Here is a 21,211-nt window from a genome sequence, read left to right as displayed (position 1 = left end):
AATATTAATCAGTCCAAGACAGCACAGATGGTCCTCAACTTATGATGGGGCTAGGTTCAGATAAATTCATCGTAAGTTCAAAACATCATTAGGTCAAAAAATTTATTTCATACACCTCACCTACTGAACTTCATACCTCATATAGGACACTATGGACATTTTTTCATGTTTGTTAGCTATATGGATTAGTGAAGTATCTGAGGAAGTTATTTTTCTTATGTTAGTTGCTTTTTCTTACTGTTTAGTAGGGACTCTAATATGTGTATTCTGGATACTAATACTTATTTTATATGCTGAAAGCAAATATTTCCTCTCATCCACATGGCTTTTTACCATCTTTACTGTATAAATCAGTTATTAATTTGTTTCACAAACAAACATAACAGGCTAAGGGAAGTTTCAGAACATCTCATTTGCAGTTTACAAACTACAAGCAGCAAATAACATTGGGTCATAATAGAAACTTATATTTCTGGCAAGTAAGTATTTAAACACCTAGTGTGTGACATACGCAAACAGGACAATCACTTGTAGAAGAATTTATAGTTTTGTTAAGGAGATAACCTGTATATGAATGCATTTATAAGGTCAAGATATGTTTTTGGGGTGTTTTTTGTTTTGTTTTGGTACAGTACTAAGGATTGAACCCAAGGGTGCTAAACCGCTGAGCCACATCCCCAGCCCTTTTTTATATTTTATTTAGTGACAGTGTCTTGCTGAATTGCTAAATGCCTGCTAAGTTGCTGAGGCTGGCTTTGAACTTGCGATCTTTCTGCCTCAGCCTCCTGAGCTGCTGGGATCACAGGCATGTGCCACTGCACCCAGTTATGTCAAAGATTTCTAAAAAATGCTTACCACTCAAGGGTAACATGGGGGATTCAGGATATTATAATGCAATCATTACTCAAACATGCACATTAATAGTTTATACATGCAAAACTGTATTCGAAACTATTAATATCTAGTCCTTTCTATGGCATTATCAAGTCTCACTCTTGGGAATTTAAGAGATACTATTTATATGATTCTGTTCAATTGTAACTGCAGAATTCAAAATCTGGACAGACAAAAGGGAATTTTTGCAAGAAATAACCAAGTAAAATTAAATTAGTATTAAAATGTTTATTAGAGTCAAGGTCAAATGATCTTTCACATCATTCTAGGAACCTAGAGTCTTTCTAGGTAATTCCTCTCAGAGCAAAGTTTTTACAGCATTCTTTTAACAGAATAACTTCAAATTCACATGTGGAACAACCTATGGTTACTACATACAATTTATATCCAATTTAGTTCATAAGTACCAAAGCCAATCCAGAAATGGACACATCATTACCAACATATAAACAAAGAAACCAACCACTGGAATACCTAGATCTGGATTCTATGGGGTTGTCCTTAAATCTTGTCAGGGTGACAGTAAGTTAACTGATAAAGGTATAATACAGGTATAGTACTGCCTATGAATCATAATACTACATGACCAATTCCCACCAAACAGAAAATAGTTTTAAAAATGTGTTTATTAAGTTTTGAAAATAGGAAATAGCAACTGGAAAGTTCTTATGGAGATGCTATCTTAGGTCAACATGTTTAATGACTATTTTACAGCTGTTTTGGTAAACTGTCAATCATATGAAACTAGAGTTAACAACAAAAGCAATCTTAATGGAATTTAAAGAAAATTTTCCTGAAATAGTCAAATCAGGAAGACTAAGGATACCACAGTGACTCATGTCTTTTTTTCCCCCCAGTGTTAAGGATCACTGAACCCAGGGTCTTGGTCATGCTAGGCTACAACTCTACTACTGAGCCACATCTCTAGCCCCCGTGCATATATCTTTAAAAAAAAAAATTTGCAAAAGGGATGTAAATACTTACTGTTGTATTGGAAAACTGGCAAAAGAAGTGTCCATCAGTAAGAAAATATGTAAAACAATGCAATTAAAAATATACGTTACTTGGGAGGCTGAGGCAGGAGGATCATAGCCTAAATAACTTAGCAAGCCCATGTCTCAAAAAAAAAAAAATGTTAAAAAGTGTTGGGCCTAGCAAGCACAAGCCCCTGGGTTCCATCACCAGTACAAATAGATAAATAAATATTTATCTATTTGTATCAACACTGATCAAATTCAAAAATAAGAGTAAAAACCAAAATGCAGATACATGCTATGTTATCATTTCTAAAAAACTCTACAACTCAATGTATTTTAAAACAGAGAAATACTGACTACTATGGCCACAGTTTTCTCAGAGCTGAGAAGGGATGGGATTGTTCTCTAGTCAACTGCACTGTAGCAATAATAAAGATCAGAGATGTGAGCTAGACTGGAGCTCATTTCCATCACCTACTGGGTGATCTTATAAACTCCATGCTTCAGTGTCTCATCTGTGAAAAGGGGAAAAATTATTGTACCTAATTTAAGAGCTCATTAAATGAGTTAACGTGTCAAGTACATGGCATACTGCTATACCATATATGTTCTCTAAAAAGAAAGCTGAAGCAAACACAATGCTCAAAAAAATCTGTTCATCTTAGGTGGTACAAGTATGAGTATTTGTCAAATACTGTTCTTTTCTGCATTTTTAAGTGGCCCTTCCCAATGTTTTTTGCTACCCATATCTTTTTATAGAATTGACTTTTTATAATTCCCTCAAATTAATTTGCATTTACTGGCATCATCTCTTACCCACCATACTTTTATCACACCCCTGCTTTATCTCCCCATCTACACAAATAAAACTACTGTCATTTATAGTTCTTCACAGTATTAGTTTCTCCAAAGTCCAGGAATGAGTTAATTTCATAAGAAACATAGGGGGATTTGCTGACTAATGCCTTAGACTCCAGCTCCTGCACAGTCCTTCAACCAAGAGTCATACATTTGATGGATGAAATTGGAGAATATCATGTTAAGTGAGATAAGCCAATCTCAAAAATCCAAAAGAGGAATGATCTCACTGATAAGCGGATGATGACTCTTAATGGGGGGTGGGAGTGGGACAAGAATGGAGGAAGGAGGGACTGTATAGAGGGAAGAGAGGTGGGAGAGGTGGGGGGGAAGGAAAAAAATAATGGAATGAATCAAACATCATTACTCTATGTAAATTTATGAATATGCAAATGGTATGCTGTTACTCCATGTACAAACAGAAACAACATGTATACCATTTGTTTACAATAAAAATAAATTTAAAAAAAAAGAAAAAAAAAAGAGTCATACATTTGAGGATAGGCCTTCAAAATATGCTTCCTTTTTTTTTTTAAATGGACCCCGTCAGGTAACGCAAATATACTTTTTAAGGAAAGAGTGCTCTAGTAAAAGGATCCTCAAAAAGGAGGAAGAAGGAGGAAGAGGAGGGGGGGAGGAGGAGGAGGAGGAAGAAGAGGAAGAAAGAAGGAGAAGAAAGAAGAAAGAACTTTGGGTTTTATGATTTTGTGTTTCATTTTGAGACAAGGTATCTCTATATTGCCCAGGCTGGGCTGGAACTGGTGATCCTACAGCTTCAATCTCCCAAACTGCTGTGATTAGAGACTCAGGGCAGAAGAAGAAATCTTTAAAAACAATTCAAAGTGCTTGTCCCAGATGAGAGTCCTTTTTGTAACATGATAGTACTCTCACTCATCCCAGAGATAACTCGGGTGAGACATGGTGTTTTTAAAAAAAATGGGAGAGGGGCTGGGATTGTAGCTCAGTGGTAGCATGCTCGCCCTAGCACATGTGAGGCCCAGGGTTCGATCCTCAGCACCACATAAAAATAAAATGAAGGTATTGTGTCCACCTACAAATAAAAAAAGGGGGTGGGGGAAGAGGGGAAACATCAATTACTGATTCATTAAAGAAAAAGACCATCTGAGAATATTCCTTTCTTGGGCTGTCCATTACCACTGGGGGTAGTGACTCATGCCTGTAGTTCTAGCTATTCAGGAGGCTGAGGCAAGAGGACTGCTTGAGCCCAGGAGTACAAGGCCAGCCTGGGCAACACACCAAGTCTCTCATCTCAAAAAAAAAAGAAAAGAAAAAGAAAAGAAAAGAAAGAAAGAAAAAAAAGAAAGAAAAAAGGAAAAAAACAAAGTTCATGGCTGAGGTTGTAGCTCAGTGGTAGAATGCTTACCTAGTTATGTATGAGGCACTGGGTTCAAGTCTCAACATTGCATATTAATAAATAAAGGTCTGTCATTAATTTTAAAACTGTAAAAAAAAAAAAAAAAAAAAAAAAAAAAAAAACCCACAAAGTTTACAGTTCCAAACAGATGACAAGCCAATAATAAAAAATTAGAAATACAGATCAGGCTTAAAGGAGTTAACAGAAAAGACAAATATTTTATTTGTTTGAGTTTTACAGGTTCTGAATATCTATTAGTTTGGGTGTTTTCAAGATTACTTCAGTAGTTCTCAGTATCCAACTCTAATCTCTGAAATAAAAATAGTCGACCATACCTCTTTTCCAGTAATATCTCTTTTGATCCTGGATTTCTCAGTGAAGTAGTATGATTTTTTTAAACTTGAATCAGAAAAGCTATTTACCTTCTTAAAAATTTTTATTATGAAAGTTTAAAGGAAAGGGCTGGGATTGTGGCTCAGTGGTAGAGTACTTCCCTGGCATGTGCGAGACTCTAGATTTGATCTTCAGCACCGCATATAAATCAATAAAATAAAGGTCCATTGACAACTAAAAAGTATTTTAAAAAAGAAGGAAAGTTGAAGGAAAGGTGGAAAACTTACTGAGTCCTTCTTACGAGATCGTTCCTTCTTCATTTTCCCTCCTGCTGCTCTGATGCTGACTCTGTTTTCTCCTCCCAGATAACCCCGGCAATTAGCTGACCCACAGAAACATTTCTGAGCTTCTTTTCTATTCAAGGAGCACCAGAAAGAAGTCAGTTATGTTAAAGTAAAGCATATAAAAATGTCAACAATATAACAATTATATATAGAAATCATACAGGTCTAAAGGAAATAAACACAAAGAGGAGAAAAATGGTTAGCTTTAAGAGACTCCAAAAAATTTGCTAACAGAAGAGCCTAAAACTTGCTCTTAAAAATATTCATTTTTTTTCCACTCTTCTTTTACTTGACAAAACGAGGCAACAAGTTAGAGTGATTTCTTCATTTTATCAGAATACTTACTAATATATGAAAATAAGAAAGCATATACATATTTGGCTAAGAACAAAATTGTTTCCATAGCTAGGCCACTCTCACTTATATGTAAATGTTTAATTGGCACATAAAACAAAATGCATTATTAAACCACATATAAAATGATTCCAGGATGCTCAAAAAAGGAAATACTTGATAATTAAAAGTTATTATCACATAAGGATGACACACTGTAATAACAAGTACAATGATCAAATGTAACCATGAAGGTAAGGAAGAATGATAGAAAAGAACACAGACTCAAGTCTCTTGGCTTGGGTAGAAACCACCTATGCAATTAAGGAAACAAAAAGGAGTATCCCAAAAGTAAACAAACAAGATCTAGTTTAAGACCTTAACAATTAGAGACACAAAAATATTCAATAGAGTAGGAATTCACATATAGCACTTAGTGTTCAGTTTCCTCTTCCTCAAAGAGGATGGACAATACAAGCACAGAGACAAAAAACAGAGTCCTAAAAAGAATATGATAGGACAATATACAACAAAAAAAGCAGACAGAATACAAAGTGACCATCTGGCATTTGTCCTGGTTTACAATCAGATAATTAGTTTTAGAACTGAAGAACCTCAGAGTTCACTAAGTTCTAAAACATGAAGCATGAAATATATGAAGGAGTATCTGAAACAACTTCACCAGAGTAGCAATTACTGAAACCAATTGGACAGAGTAGAGGAATTAAATTTTTGTCATGTGGTAGTACTAAAAGGATGAAAAAAAATATATATATATTAAAAAAAACTCTCTAGCTGTGTCCATTTTAGTATAAATACCAGAAGCTACCAATTCACACAGGTATAATCTGGAAGGGAGGAGCTTTTATTAGAGTTTTATATCTTATTTGAAATTTGCACCCTTTTAACTACTGATTTCTTAATAATCAAAATCATCTTGTGCAAGGCACAGCATTCAGAACACAAAGAAAAGAAAAAAACTGGAGACAAAAGGTAACAATTGTATTCAGCCTTTCAGGATGTATATCTAGATAGTAAGAACTCATTTTCTAAAAACAACCATAAAATCATTAGTATGTTAAGAAATAATTTCTTAACACCAAATAACCATTAGGTATTCCAATTTTCCTTATTATCTCAAATACCAATTTATCCCAAGCATAACTGTGTCACCCTCTTTTTCTTGTGAATTATTTAAAAAGTCAAGCCATTTGTCTTACACAGTTTCACAAAGTCTATATTTTGGTAAATACATTTCTATAGTTCCTGTTCCCTATATTTTTCTACAAAAAAAGTAGTTAGATATAGAGATCTAATTTAGAGGCAAAATTTCTTTTAGCAAGACAATTTCACATGTAGCACTGTGTTCTTTCATCAAGAGACACAATTAAGCCAAGCCATGGTGGCATAAGCCTGCAATCCCAGCAACTCAGGAGGATCACAAGTTCAGTCAGTCTCAGCCAACTTAGCAAGATCCTCAGCAATTTCTGTCTCAAAATAAAAAATAAGAACCAGGGGATGAAGATCAAAGGTAAAGCACACTTGGAAGGAAAGGAAGGAAAGGAAGGAAAGGAAGGAAGGAAGGAAGGAAGGAAAGGAAGGAAAGGAAGGAAGGAAGGAAGGAAGGAAGGAAGGAAGGAAGGAAGGAAGGAAGGAAGGAAGGAAGGAAGGAAGGCACCATAGTTGTCTGATTTTGACAGCCATTGATAATGACTATTCAGATCTATTAGTTTGTTAGAAGTTGCAAAATGATAACATTGTTATTAATTCAATAACTAGAGAATTTCTATAAAGGTAGGATAAATGGTTGCCTCTTCTCGTCACTATTTTTATTTATAAGGCTCTTTAGATTTTTTATGTTTTGCAATGCTAGGAATGGAATCAAAGGTCTTGTGCATGCTAGGCAAGGGCTCTACCACTGAGTTACATCCCCAGAGCTTTTTATTTTGAGACAGGATCTTGCTAAATTGCCCAGGCTGGCCTTGAACCTGTGATCCTTCTGCCTCAGCCTCCCAAATCTCTGGGGTTGGGGTCATACCCAACTTCCTCTTTTATTTTTAAACTAATTTTCAAAGTTATAAATTAGTTCTTTTAATTATGACTAACTATACTTGCATTTTCAAAATACTGTTAAAACTCATGAATTTTACATAATATATTTCAAACTATCTTAGTAATTATCCTTGAAATGTTAAATTAGAACTTCCCCACTTTTGGTATTAGTGGTATCCTTTGTACTGCATCAGTTACTGTTTTGGCTAGATAAAAAAAAAAAATTTTTTTTTTTTTTTTTTTAAGTTGTAGATGGACACAAGTTTTATTTTATTTATTTTTTATGCAGTGCTGAGGACTGAGCCCAGTGCCTCACCTGTGCTAGGCAAGCATTCAACCACTGAGCTATACCCCAATTCCCAACAAAAATTATTTTTAAGAGTACAATATGCTTTAGGTAAAACACAATTAGTCATGAGTTGATAATTATTACAGCTGAATTAAGTATACATAGGTCACACAAAAACAGAATTGGCACTTCTATGGTAATAGTTTTAACATAAATAAAACAGCATTAAGTTCAGAAGAAAATTATATAGTTCCTGTAAAATAATGATCAATGGCCAGAAATGTCATACAGTGGGAAAAATAACAAAATCAAACAGCATACATATGTAAAAATTGATATTAAATATAACTTATAATAGCCTATTTTCCCAACAGAAGCAATAAAATAGAGCAGAAATAATACTTACCCATATCTTTGGAACTGATAGTCAAATGTTAACTCTGAGCCCGAAGGAACCAGTTTGGTGGTAAAAAACCCAACCCTCAGTTGTCCATTCACAGTCCACTGAGATGTTGTTTTGAAAAGAAAAGAAAACAGTAACCAATTAATCTGTGTGTGTGTGTGTGTGTGTGTGTGTGTACGCACCTGTTCGTGTGTGTAAGAAGGGGTGGGGAGATAATGGGATATACAAAGATCACTGTCATTTGGCTTAATTATGCATGTGACTCTTTAGGCAATTAAGGTGTTTAACAAATAGCAAATGAACCCCCCCCACACACACACCACTTTATGATATTGGTCACTGAACCCAGGGGCACTCCAACACTGAGCTATATCACCAGCCCTTTGTATTTTTAATTTTAAGACATTCTCATTGTTGCTCAGGAAGGCCTCCAACTTGCAATCCTCCTGCCTCATAATCATAGGTAGATGCCACTGTACCTAACAAGGAATCTTTTTTTTCCTTAAATAAACTAACTTTTTTTTTCTTTGAAGTGCTGGGGATTGAATCCAGGGCCTTTGCAAGCACTCTACCAACTGAGCTATATCCCCAGTCCAAATAAACTAACTTTAGGTGTTACTTTTGTTTAATGAACTACCAGACTATAATATCTATAATCTGTCTCTAATAAAAGTAACTGCTACACCATTATATTATGTGTGTGTACTAATATGTATCAAATCCCACCATTATGTACAATTAAAATGTACTAACAGAAATAAGAAAAAAATTAAAGTAACTGCTACTTTAACTTAACTCGCATTTCTATATATAAAAATTCACTTATTTTGGGCTGGGGATATAGTTCAGTTGGTAGAGTGCTTACCTTGTACGTCGAAGGCCCTGGGTTCAATCTCCAGCACCATAAAAAAATTAAAAAATAAAAAGATTCACTTATTTTGAAAATAGGCAAATAGAGGATGCTTGTTGTCACTGAGTAGCATAAGAAAATCTATACTGACATGTTAAAAGTAACCATGTTCTAAGATAAGATGGGGCAAGGAACCTGAGAAACACTGACATTAAAAGTTTAATTTCATGAAGCAACAGAAAGGCAAGAATCAGAACAATTCTTGAATTGATAAAGGTCAAGAATTACAATAGGGGTAGACCATTAAAATTAAAAAAAAAAAAAAAAAAGTGTGGGTTGACACAAAGGAAGTAGACCTTGTAGTCCCAGATAAGTATGTCAAAAACTATACATCTCCATTCCAGACCATTTGTACATGTTACTGAAGAAAAATCCAAACCTAAGAAATTAAGGGACAATAGTACAGTGGAAGTCTCACAGCTAAACATATGGCCATCAGTTGGGGCAGAACTAGAACCATAATTTAGGTTAAATGATTCCAGATTGGGTTCTCTTTGTTATATTGCTTGATTCTTAGAAAAGCCATATAGAACACCTATGAGTACACAGATCAAAGAACAAAAACCATCCAGGAGTCGAAAGCATTATTTCAACATGAAAGGAAACCAATCAGAAATATCTATGGGTCCATAGCTCAGTGATATATATTTTCTGGGGGAGTGGGCCCATAGCTCTCTTAAACAAAAACTTGCAATTTCTCTCAATTTTGGCTTTTTAGACCCTAATAAGTACCATTAAAACAGTTTTACCTGGCACCTGGATAACACCTTTTAAAGAATCCGAATATAACAGTGCCCAATGAACTTACTAAAATCAAATTTTAGTTTTGTATTTTGGCACCTTTGAAGTAATATCTAAAATAATTATGGGCAAGGAAACAATCAAATGCTATCTGAGTTCTTGGGTTAGATTCTGGATCAGAAAAATAACAGCTGTCAAAATTTAAATAAGGTCTTGTGATTGTTTAATGTTAATAGATACCCTTGATATAACCATTGAATTATGTCTATTACATATGACATTAACATTTAGGGAAGCTAGGTAAAGAGTGGCATAAGATGACACACTGTACTATTTTGGCAATGCTGTATTTCTTTTTTTGGGGGGGTACCAGAGATTGAACTCAGGGGTACTTGATCACTGAACCACATCCCCAGCCCTATTTTATATCTTATTTGAGACAGGGTCTCACTGAATTGCTTAGCGTCTCACTTCTGCTGAGGCTGGCTTTGAACTCTCGATCCTCCTGTCTCAGCCTCCCCAGCTGCTGTGATTATAGGGGTGCGCCACAATGCCCAGGATTATGCTGTATTTCTATAAGTCTAAACTTACTTGAAAATGAAATAAAAGTAAATAAAAAGTGGAGCAGGGAAAAAAAAATGATAAAAAGTAAAATTCACAAATACCTCTTACATACAATCTAAAATTAATAGAACAACAACCTTGAATAAGTATCCCAAATTCAAAATCTACTTGAACTTACTTTTTGGGTTTCACAATTTGGTTCACAGCTGTGATTCATGAAACGAGAGCAATTTCCTTTCTGAGTGGCATCTATTATCTGGGAAAAGAAAGACAAGTGAATAGTTTTAAAAAATGAGACCTTAAAACAGGCATGCCTTTTGCAAAGGAAAAGTATTAAACAAATTTAAGATATACACACATACTCTCTTACCCTCTACCTTGCTCTAGAGAAAACTCGCATACCATTTTACACATTTATTAGACATAATAAATATCTATTTGCTTCTTTTGGAAGATCGGCAAACTATATAAACATTTACTCAATGGGCAAAATTGTCTCCATACCTGTCAATGTCTCTCCCACTTATTTTTTGTTATTTATTATATCCTACTACATTACAATCTCATTTTATACATGTAATATTTCACTTTAAAATGTGTGCTTATGACCCAGTACAGTATTAAAACTTGAATGTGTATCCAAATCCCCTGAAGAGTGCAAAAAACTTGCTGGGCCCAACCCCCAAAATTATATTAAGCCACTTGGGAGTAGGTTCCTAAAATTTGCAGTTCCACACTGAATATGGAGGAAGATATGAGAATCTAGCTAAACTCTATTAAGCCAGACATTAAAGAGATTTATAAAATGCAAAACATGTCATTTAAAAAAAAAAAAAAAAAAATTTTATTTTAAGTATTTTTTCAAAACACTGTTATCTGTATCAACATGTAATGGGGCACTGGAGCTGTAGCTCAGTGGCTGAGCACTTACCTAGCACTTGTGAGGTACTGGGTTTGATGCTAGCACCACATAAAATAAACAAAGGCATTCTGCCCATCTACAACTACAAAAAGTTTAAAAACATGTAATAGGCTTATTATTGATATTTTAAAATGGATTAATAAATATTTTTAAATGTCTCAGTTTTAGTTTTTGATATTATAAGTACTGATAAATATAATCCATAAAAACAAAGGCATTTGGGGGGTTAATACTTTATAATAGTTATAATATGAAGCATGCATATTTTTGTTTATGAATAAAAGTAAGTACCTCCCTCTCCCATTCTTTTTGAAAAGAAACAGAAACTACATACTGTCTGGTCCTTATTATGGTCACATTGAATATAAGTCAATGTAAAAGACTCCATCAAACCCAACAATTTCCAGATCTACTTCAAAGCAAACACATCCTCGATGCTTACCTCATCATTCTTCAGGGCCATGAAATAGTAGTGGATGTTTTTGTTTCGTGCATATTCCTTCACCCGAGCTTTAAACTCTTTATGATCAAGAACCTCTCCACAATATTCCAGAACAAAGGTATTCCTGCAAAGCAAAGAAAATAGTTACTTCCTGCCTAGGAGCTATATGGAATAAATATACATACAGGCAAAAATTATGAATTTAAAGAAATAATACAAAATGAATAAATTTGATATTATACAAAATAAAATATATGCTTAATTATCTAGCGTTCGACCAAGTTTAATTTTCTCATTCCTAATACTTTTCAATAAAAGTTGATTCTAAGAAGCTTTTATACTTTACATGTATCTTCAAAGTGCATGTCCTTTCTCTAACAAGATATTAAAGTGAATATCTGGACTGGATAGAGCACTTGCCTAGCACATTTAAGGGTCTGGGTTCAACATTCCCCAGCACTACAAAAAAAAAAAAAAGAAAATGTAAGTTCAAGTTCAAGAATGACTTACAATATAATGAAAACAGTGATTCGCATCTGAGAAACAGCTCTGAAGAAATTGGTAAGCACTGAAAATTAGAGGCTTTCTGTCCTAGGAAAAAAGGTCACTTAAGTATAGCAATCCTTCTGCCCTTACTCTCAAAATTGTCTAATGATGTTAAAGCTCAGATTTAGGCTCTAACTGGGTGGCTGGCCTCCCCTCCCTGCCTGGTGGGTAATACATAACAGGGAATTTGCATAAAACAGCTATGTAAAATGGCAGTGGAGGAGTGGTATTTGGGCACAAAGATACTCCTAAGAATAACCCAGATTCTCCACTGAATTTCATACCTAAAAACTATGAAAGAAGAGGTGGAATTGTTATTAATAAATATGTAAATAAATAAACTAACTGTCCAAGACATAAAGCAGCAGCAGCTGTTTCTAGTCCTGGATTTAGCCCACAAACAGATTCAGTGTGGTTGCCTACCTCCATTATGAACAAAGTTGCAGAAATTTTACAACTACCTCCACTGAGAGTATAAAAAGTAGCAACTTTTATACAACGTGTAATCTAAAACCAATCAAAAAGTATTACGTCTGGACCTGCACTACTAGACCCTGCATGTTTTAGAACTATGAAAACATACCAAAAGTCACTGAGAAAAAGCCTGGAATAAAGACTGAGAGGTCTACGCCTCACAACTTTTCACTCTTACAGAAGTGGAATGTTCAGAGACCTTTGGCACCAATGGTCCAAATAAATGATGACTACTAAGAATACTGAAGAAATTAATAAACTCAAAAGGTGGCAAAATTCCCAAAACTGGGCTAAGGAGTAGAGACCTCTCTTGTGAGCCAGCTAGAAGTTTAACCTCTTTGAACAAACCTGGATTTCGTATGTAAGCAGTCCTTTTATTTAGATTCAACTGTAAATATGTCACTGGAGACAAAAATATAAACCTCCCAACTACATTAAAATGAATCAAAACCAACAATCATAGCTGGTGTACACCTGTAATCCCAGCTATCCAGGAGGCTGATAGGAGGATCAGAAGTTTGAGGGCCAGTCTTAGCAATTTAGCTAGGCCCTGTCTCAAAAAAAAAAAAAAAAAAAAAAAGGCAAAGCAGTGGGGGTGAGGCCACTAGGAATACAGCTCAGTGATAGAACACTTGCCTAGCATGAACAAGGTCCTTTCCTCTAAGTACATTCTGAGGTCTCTCTATAGCATTTTTCAATAATTATGATTAATCTCTTTGGTATCTTCATTTACCTTATAAACTTGATTTTTCTTTTGTTGGTTATTTACCTATTTATTCTGTACTGAAGATAATAAATTTTCAGACTCAGCCTCCTTTATTCTCTAAACGTTCATTTTCACCAATGACTTCAACTTTTGACTCTATATAAACAAATGTTTCCACAATGCTTTGCCTCAAGTTCTGACCAAAACAGCTTGGCTGGAAACTTAACCCCTCAAAATAAACCTGCCCCAACTCTAACCAAAGAGATATTTTTAAATGTAAATCATTTGCATTTGTTTATAACATCTGTATTACATAATCAATATACTTAATAAAAAAAGAGTTAACCTGGCCAACTGAAAAAAAAAAAAAAAATTGAATCTTCTTAACTTAGATAAATACAGTAGTTAAAATGAGAGTAAAACTAATCACATAAAAAAGCAAACTCAAGGCCTGGGGATATAGCTCAGTTGGTAGAAAGAATGCCTTGCATGCACAAGGCCCTGCATTCAATCCCCAGAACAACAAAAATAAAAAAATTAATTAATTAATTAATTTAAAAAAGGAGAAAAAGGAAGAAAAGAAAAAAGCAAACTCAAAAACAGGATTAAAGCTGGATACAGTGGTGCATGCCTATAATCCCAACAATTTGGGAGGTTAAGACAGGAGGGGACAGCAAATTTAAGGCTAACCTCAGCAACCTGTCAAGACCCTATCTCAAAATTCAAAATACCAACAACAATAGGCTGAGAATGTCAATCAGTGGTAGATCACCTCTGGATTCAATACCCAGCACCAAAAAACCCACATTAGATTAGAAAAATTTATAGCAGATACATATATATCTGTACAGCAGATAATTAGGTCTTGGTAATAAAAAAATTGAAATACGGCTAAACCTAAAGAGTCAAATTACTATCTTGTATAACTAATTCTTAAATTTGCCTTTCTAACCCCAGAAATTTTATCAACTTGTAATTAACGTAGAATGATGACAAAATTTGAAGTCTTACAATGTTCAATTCTGAAATTCTAGGACTAGTACCCTCCCTTGAGAAAAATGACACATCGCAGGTTGCCTTGAAATTGTGATAATAACTTCAAAACAGATTTGCTCAAAATCTAGAACTTTATAGGTTAAAAAATAAAATAAAAAATATTACTCTTCCCTTCTCTACTAAAAACCAAATTCTTCTACCTGTACTAGATCATTTAAAGTTCACAGATGCCATATGACATAGGAATTATACCCATTTCAGATAAGATGTAGTATGGAGAAGTTAGGTGATCTGCCTGCCCCAGGTCACAAAGTTCAATTTATAGCCTAGGATTCAAACCCCACTGGAATGACTATTAGCCCCCTTAAGTTACAAAGAGGCTCCCTTTCATTATACTAAAATATTTAGTTGTAATGACAGTACTCTCAAATCACTTAAAAAAAAAAAAAAAAAAAGTTTTAAATAATAGAACCTAACCACTAAATCATCAAAAGTGGAAAGTTTGAAGGATATACCAACACCTGTGGACCTAAAATTTTAGGCTTGATGAAGCAGTTAAGGGAAAGGTCTCCAAGTTCTTAGTAATTCAGGAAAGTAAGAAGTACCTATCCATAACTATGAAACTTCCACAATAAGGCTAATGTAAAACAGTATCATGCAGTCCTTGAAACTGCCTAGGCAAATTAGATTCATTGTAGAGAAGCTACAGCAATAACTTAAATACACACACACCAGAAAACTATCAAACTGCCTGGCATGAAGTGACTAAATCCCATGAAAGCAGAGGAAATGATACAGAATGATTCTTGATTCTTTCTCCCAGCTGAATGGAATCTCTTCACTGAACTTATTAAGGCCTGTTCAAGGCAACAACTCCAGCATGACAGGTAGAAGGGGACAGTAGTTGTCACTATCACGATAAAGTTAGACAGTTATAACTTAGGAATTAAGAGTAATGCCAGCAACTTTCTTCAAACTTCATCAAAAGATGAATAAATCTGTAATCCCAGCATTCAGACACCTCACCATTATCCCTCCAAGAGTGTACCACATTCAAATTTAGTTCATTAAAAAAATCATAAATAAAATTCTTAAAAAGAACACAAGAGAAATAGAATTTTAAATATTCTGGCTGTATTAAGCAGAATTATTTTAAAAGTAAAAAAGTGTCTCTGAAAACTTGCATCTGGACTAGAGGTGGTGATTTTAAAAATGTAATGGATTGCTAGGTGGAGAGGCATCACCTGTAATCTCAGCACCTCAAGAGGCTAAGGCAGAAAGACCCCAAATTCAAGGCCAGCCCCAGAAACTTAGTGAGAACCTGTCTTAAAATTAAAAAATAAAAAAAGTTAGAAAGCGCTCCAAGGCTTAATCCCTAGTATGAGAAAGAACAAAAGAACAAGGAGAGGAGAGGGGAGGGGAAGAAAAAGGAAAAGGAAAAGGAAAATAATGGGCTACCTAGGGAAGTACTGCTTCTATGTCATTAACAATAAAGCACCCAATAATTGGATAATATATTTTCAATGAGATGATTTTATGAGATATGTTTCAAAGAAAAAAGTAAAATCCAATTGAAAGCCAGAAATAGTGGTCCACTCCTGTAATTCCAGCTATCTCAGAGATTGAGATAGGGGGATCACAAGTTTGAGGTCAGCTGGTACAACACAGCAAGGCCCTGTCTCAAAAATAAATTAAAAAGGGCTGGGGATGTAGTTCAATGGAGGAGCTCCCTGCTGAGTTCAATCCCTAGTACACACCCAAAAAAAAAAAAAAAAAAATCAATTATAAACCAAGATGCTTTGATAGTATTTGGTAGAGAAGGGAAACCTATAACATTTCTACTATCCACATATCTTAAAATAACAAAACATGGTTTCTTTATGATTGGTTCCCCCAAAGAATAGACTGATATGAACATCATTTCTTATTTTCACAAGGAAAAAAAGAAGAATTTGACTTTCAAAAGATATATGAGAATTCCTGTCAGAAAATCAAATTATTGTCTTTGTTACCTGGTTGCTCTGAATCCTCACAATAAACAGACTACACCCGCTTCTCTTCTCCCCCACTCTAATTTCTACAAGTGTGGCCATGTGTTTAGAGGGCTATGAACAAATAGTTGTATCTGAGTCACTAGAAGCCAGCATTTTATCCTCCCATTCTTCCTTTTATGTATTTTTAAATGTTTTCAATCATAAACATATGCAATTTGTATATATTTAACTATAAAGTAAAAGGCATTCAACTTCCATTAAGCACACTTAAATATGCTTTATGTGAGAAAATTAGGTGTTTCAAAGAAATACTGAATATGGTAGAAAATGAACTTTTCACTGTATTACATTAAAAGGTTGCATGCATTAGATGGAGGGTAACATGCATTCATTTGACAAATGTTTTTGAGTATCTGAGTATGCTTTAATCTTCTACACTGATATTCTCTTTTTTCTTTTTCTTTTTTTCTTTTTTTTTTTTTTTGCAGTGCTGGGAATTGAACACAGGACCTTACACATGCTAGGCAAGTGCTCTATCACTGCATCACATCCCCAGCCCTACAATGAGATTCTTCCAATACTCTGTTCAACTCTTATCCCAATTTGGTTTTATGTACAATAATACATTTTGTCCCAACTCCTTTTCATTCAATATTATGGGGGCCTACAACAAGTAATGGCCTGGAATTAAAGGAAACATAGCTATCCGACAAGAAAAGGACCTGCTTAGTCCAAACGTCCCCAGTGACAAAATGCTCTCCTTGGATATATAGACAGAAGGACTTTTTTGTTACTGTTTTCCTAGAAATCAATTTAAAAAAAAAACAAAAAGGTATCTACCAAATGGTCATTCTGCACAACGATCATTATTTAACCTTAGTGCAATAGAAAAATTATCTTCCTACAAAACTTTTAAGTTCAACAACCCAAAAATGAAGTAAAAGGTGATCAAAACAGAACTTACGAAGGAAGATCTTTGGCAGCTCTTAAGCCCCAGCCTTTCTTTTCTGTAAGTATGACTTCCACATCTGCGTGCTGTTTTCTCTGAAACCGTCTATTGGAACAGTAATCCCCATTTGGGCATCTAGAAGAACTGAAATAAAAAACAGGTGAAAATTATTTTTTTTTCCCAGTACTAATAGGAATTAAACCCAGGAGCACTCTACCACTAAACTATATTCTCAACCCTTTTCATTTTGAGATCGGATCTCATTAAGTCATCCAGGCTGGCCACGAATTTGTAATTTTTCTGTGTCATCCTCCCAAATTGCCAGAATTATAGGTATGCACTACCACGCTTGATGCAAAATTAATTCTTTCAACAGTAATAGAACCCAAACATTTTTTTCTAGAATGTGTTGTATAACTACATATCTACATCTTTATGGCATAATCATCACATATGTGATTAACCCCCAAGTAAGCCTTCCTCAATAGTTCTCCCCATCGCAAAGGTATTCCTTAGAATTGAGTGTCTAAATTGTTATTTAAATAAGTACTCCCAAAATCCACTTTTGTCATTTGGTCACCATGAAAAAGTACAGAATATACTTCTAGGCTACATCGAAGTTTGCAGGTCACTGGCAACTATGCAGAGCTAACTTATTTTCTTTAAGTGCACTTTTCCTTACATTCTACTCCAGTCACTATTAATTTGGTCTTTCGAATGCAACTAACTACTTGATCCACATTTGAGTGAAACCAAGACATTATTAAACAGCCTTGTTCAGAGTAAATGCAATATAATAGGCATGGCTCTTCTCCAATGCATCCTGGAGTAAAAATAAAACCAAACATTCACTAAAATCTTAATATCCCCAAAGCAGCATATATAAAGGCTTTTGACAATTAAGATTATAATACAGGGCTGGGGATGTAGCTCAGTGGCAGAGTGCTTGCCTAGAATGCACAAGGCACTGGATTCAATCCTTAGTATGGGGGAGGGGGGTTATAATATAAATTGCCATTTGTAATATATTATTATTTATTGCCAAACTAGCAGTAAATCTTAATTTTATAGATACTGAAAGGATGGAGGATTTACTTTAGAGGCAGTAAAGCAAAGCTTTTAGGAGAGCAGAATTAAAGCAGAATCTCTATTAATACATAGAATATGGGTAGATAACAGACAGCTAAAGACAACTGTCCCTGCCTCTGTGCAGAAATAAAAAACAAGGCCAACTTGGAGAAAAGGGAATAAAACAGCTAAAGGTAACTGACCAGAAAGGTAGCCAGAGAATGGAAAGACAAGTCAATGATATACTATGAAGGACTATGAAAACAAAGCTAAATATGAACCTAATCTTAAAGACAACAGAAGTACTACAAGTTTGAGCATGGGAATAACATGAAGAAATTCTGTACTTTGTATCTGTTTAGCAGTTGGCAGGAAAACCCCCGAAGAAACCAGAAACTAGAACAGCAATATCAATTTAGAAGAGCTAATCCTGTCTCCTCGTCTTACTGTCTTGTCTACTTTTAGTTTGAATGAAGGTGTACCAAAACTGCTTTCTCGTTTTAACTTTTGTGAAGTATGTCTATTTTTGCACTATAATATGAACAAAAATAAAAACTGAATTTCTGAAGGGAAACTTTCATTAACATTAAAACTAAGGTACCTAGACTATAAACCTCCCTATTACTCTTTCCATACTGAAAATAAGGATATACAATTTTTCATTTATCAGATTGGTTAAAAAAAAAAAAAAAAAAAAAAAAATCAAGCTTTTCTTTCTTAAGGTGCTGTGACTCACACCCCAGGCTTCATGCACACTAGGCAAGTGCTCTACTACTGAGCAACATCTCTAGCTCCTATCAAATATTTTAACATAAATATTTTTTGCTGTTTATAAGAATAATGAAAAGCAAATGTCTCCTAGTATATTAGTAATTATAGGTTAGCTATGAATAGAAAATATAGGGAAGGGGAAAATTTAGGTAGGTCTGTATGTATAGCTCTCATTATCAAATTCAATAAAAATACATGTAAGGGGCTGTAGTTATAGCTCAATGGTGAAGTGCTTGCCTGGCATGTATGAGGCACTGGGTTTGATTCTCAGCACCACATAAAAATAAATATATGTGTCCACCTACAACTAAAAAAAATTTTTTTAAATACATGTAAGATTTTATTTCTATACATAAAGAGATAAACATCTGCCTATGTCAGCATGGGCATTAAAGTTTTTCTAGGAAGACTACAAAGGGAAAGAAAGACATTTAACTTTATGTATTTCTGAAACACTAGGATTTTATCTCATTTTTAGTGAAAGCTAAAAAATACCAACATTCACCATCTAGTACACAAACATTACAAGAGAAAAAAGGGTAATGAATGTAAATTAGTATTAGCATATTTAGCATTAGTAAGAAGACTATTTTATAGAGCACTTAAAATGTGCCACGTACTATAATTTAATACCAAATGTAGGGAAGATTTGTCTCTATTAAAACTTTCTATTACACATTGGAGATTTTATTGTTTATATTCATATACTGAGAGGAAAAAAGTCAAACTTTATTCCTCACTGAATAAAATATTTTTAATATTTACAGACATTTAATGAAAAAGTTGAGTAAAAGCAAAGCATTTTAATTTACTTACCATTCAATCATGAGGAGACGATTAAGACAATCTTCCCCACATGCTATTTCACCTTGAGCTCTTTCATCTTTAGAAAGAGGTGTACACTCACACTGCATTCGCTTAATATCCCGATGGGATTTATTCTTCTTTCTATTGGTTAAAGTTTCATAAAAATTGGTTAAATAAATCTGAAGATGATATAAGTAATCAAATATGTGCTAAATCTCATTAGTTTCACACTTAATGATTTCTGTAAGTCAATCATTCAAAAGAAAGAAAACATCTAGTCACCAGTACCTAAAAGACCAAAACTCTTAAGAACTGTGTTGCAAAAGAAAAAACATGACAGAGACAACCTTAACCTCAGCAGATGAGAGGATAGAATGAGTTCAAGTCTATCATTTTGGAACTCACCCTTAATTTCCCAGTCCAAATCAGTTAAGTCCCAGATTTGGAACAATTTCAAATGTTAAAATCATATTTGGAAAAATCATGAGTTCCAAATAATAATATAGGTAGTTAATTAAAATTTAAGAACCAAATTTCATGGGTTGAATAAATGATAGTTAAAATAAAAGAATGAGGAAAAAAGGGAGTTGCTAAATAAGTTGTCTTTTGGATTTTGTTTGTTTTGCAGTGCTAGGGATTGAAACCAGGATCCTGCATAAACTAGCAAGTGCTCTATCACTGAGCTATATGCCCACTCCTAAGAGTTTTTAATTAAGAGTTCTAAGGCTAGATGCAGTGGTGCATGCCTGTAATTCCAGCAACTTGGAGGATCTCAAGTTTGAGGTCAGCCTCAGCAACTTAGTGACACCCTCTCTCAAAATAAAAAAGTTTTAAAAAGGGATGAAGATGTAACTCAGTGGGAGAGTGCCTCTGGGTTCAATCTCCAGTATTCCATATTTAAAAAAAAATTAAGATTTAGTAGTTTAACTCAACCAAATCTTTTAAGAGAACCCTTTAGTACTATCACATCTGTATAAATCTGTTTAAAAGAAAACTATGATTTTTTTTTAATGAAGTATGATTATAGAAAAATAAATTAAGGCCAGGTGTGGTGGTGCATGTCTGCTGTTCCAGCTACTTGGAAGGATGACTTGAGCACAGGAGTTCAGGGCCAATCTGGGCAACACAACAAGACTACATCTCAAAAACTTAAAAAAGGTAAATAATTAAAAAAAAAAAAAAAAATCAGATAAAGATTTCAGAGGCAGCTTTCTCAATGTAGCAGCAAACTTATTTCAAAGGAGGAAAAAGAAAATTCAAATTTGATTGTTTAAATTTGGTTATTGCCAAATTTAACCTCTTAAGAATATAGAGCAAATGACAAAATAAAGCAATTGACAAAAACTCTGTTGTAATCTAGTTCCAGCTTTATAAAGTACCCAAAGATACTTCATCATGCACATTTTGGGAAAATAAAAAAAAAATCTAACATTACCACTTTTTTCTCTTCTAAGATCAGATTA

At 34.3% G+C, this 21,211-nt stretch overlaps 1 protein-coding gene and 1 long non-coding RNA gene across 6 annotated transcripts in view; one reads left to right on the top strand and one right to left on the bottom strand.

The window, feature by feature from the left end:
- The window catches only part of SETD2 (SET domain containing 2, histone lysine methyltransferase), a 119,485-nt gene that overhangs the window by 53,588 nt on the left and 44,686 nt on the right, over positions 1-21,211 (bottom strand). For all 5 annotated transcript variants that reach the window (XR_013760097.1, XR_013760098.1, XR_013760099.1 and 2 more), the window contains exons 4-9: positions 19,758-19,889; positions 17,118-17,246; positions 11,438-11,561; positions 10,252-10,329; positions 7,862-7,959; positions 4,725-4,851 (exon numbers count right to left, since the gene is read on the bottom strand). Coding sequence is in view for 2 of the 5 variants with exons in the window: in XM_079116679.1 (XP_078972805.1) it covers positions 4,725-4,851; positions 7,862-7,959; positions 10,252-10,329; positions 11,438-11,561; positions 17,118-17,246; positions 19,758-19,889 (688 nt within the window). In the remaining 3 variants the exon portion in view is untranslated. The remainder of the gene's footprint in view (positions 1-4,724; positions 4,852-7,861; positions 7,960-10,251; positions 10,330-11,437; positions 11,562-17,117; positions 17,247-19,757; positions 19,890-21,211) is intronic.
- Positions 12,939-14,323, top strand: LOC306647442. The gene is made up of 2 exons (XR_013760105.1): positions 12,939-13,009; positions 13,045-14,323. It is a non-coding gene; the product is annotated as an uncharacterized lncRNA (long non-coding RNA).

Source organism: Sciurus vulgaris, assembly GCF_902686455.1.
Source record: "Sciurus vulgaris genome assembly, chromosome: 16".
NCBI lineage: Eukaryota > Metazoa > Chordata > Mammalia > Rodentia > Sciuridae > Sciurus > Sciurus vulgaris.
This window is presented reverse-complemented; position numbering and strand designations above follow the sequence as displayed.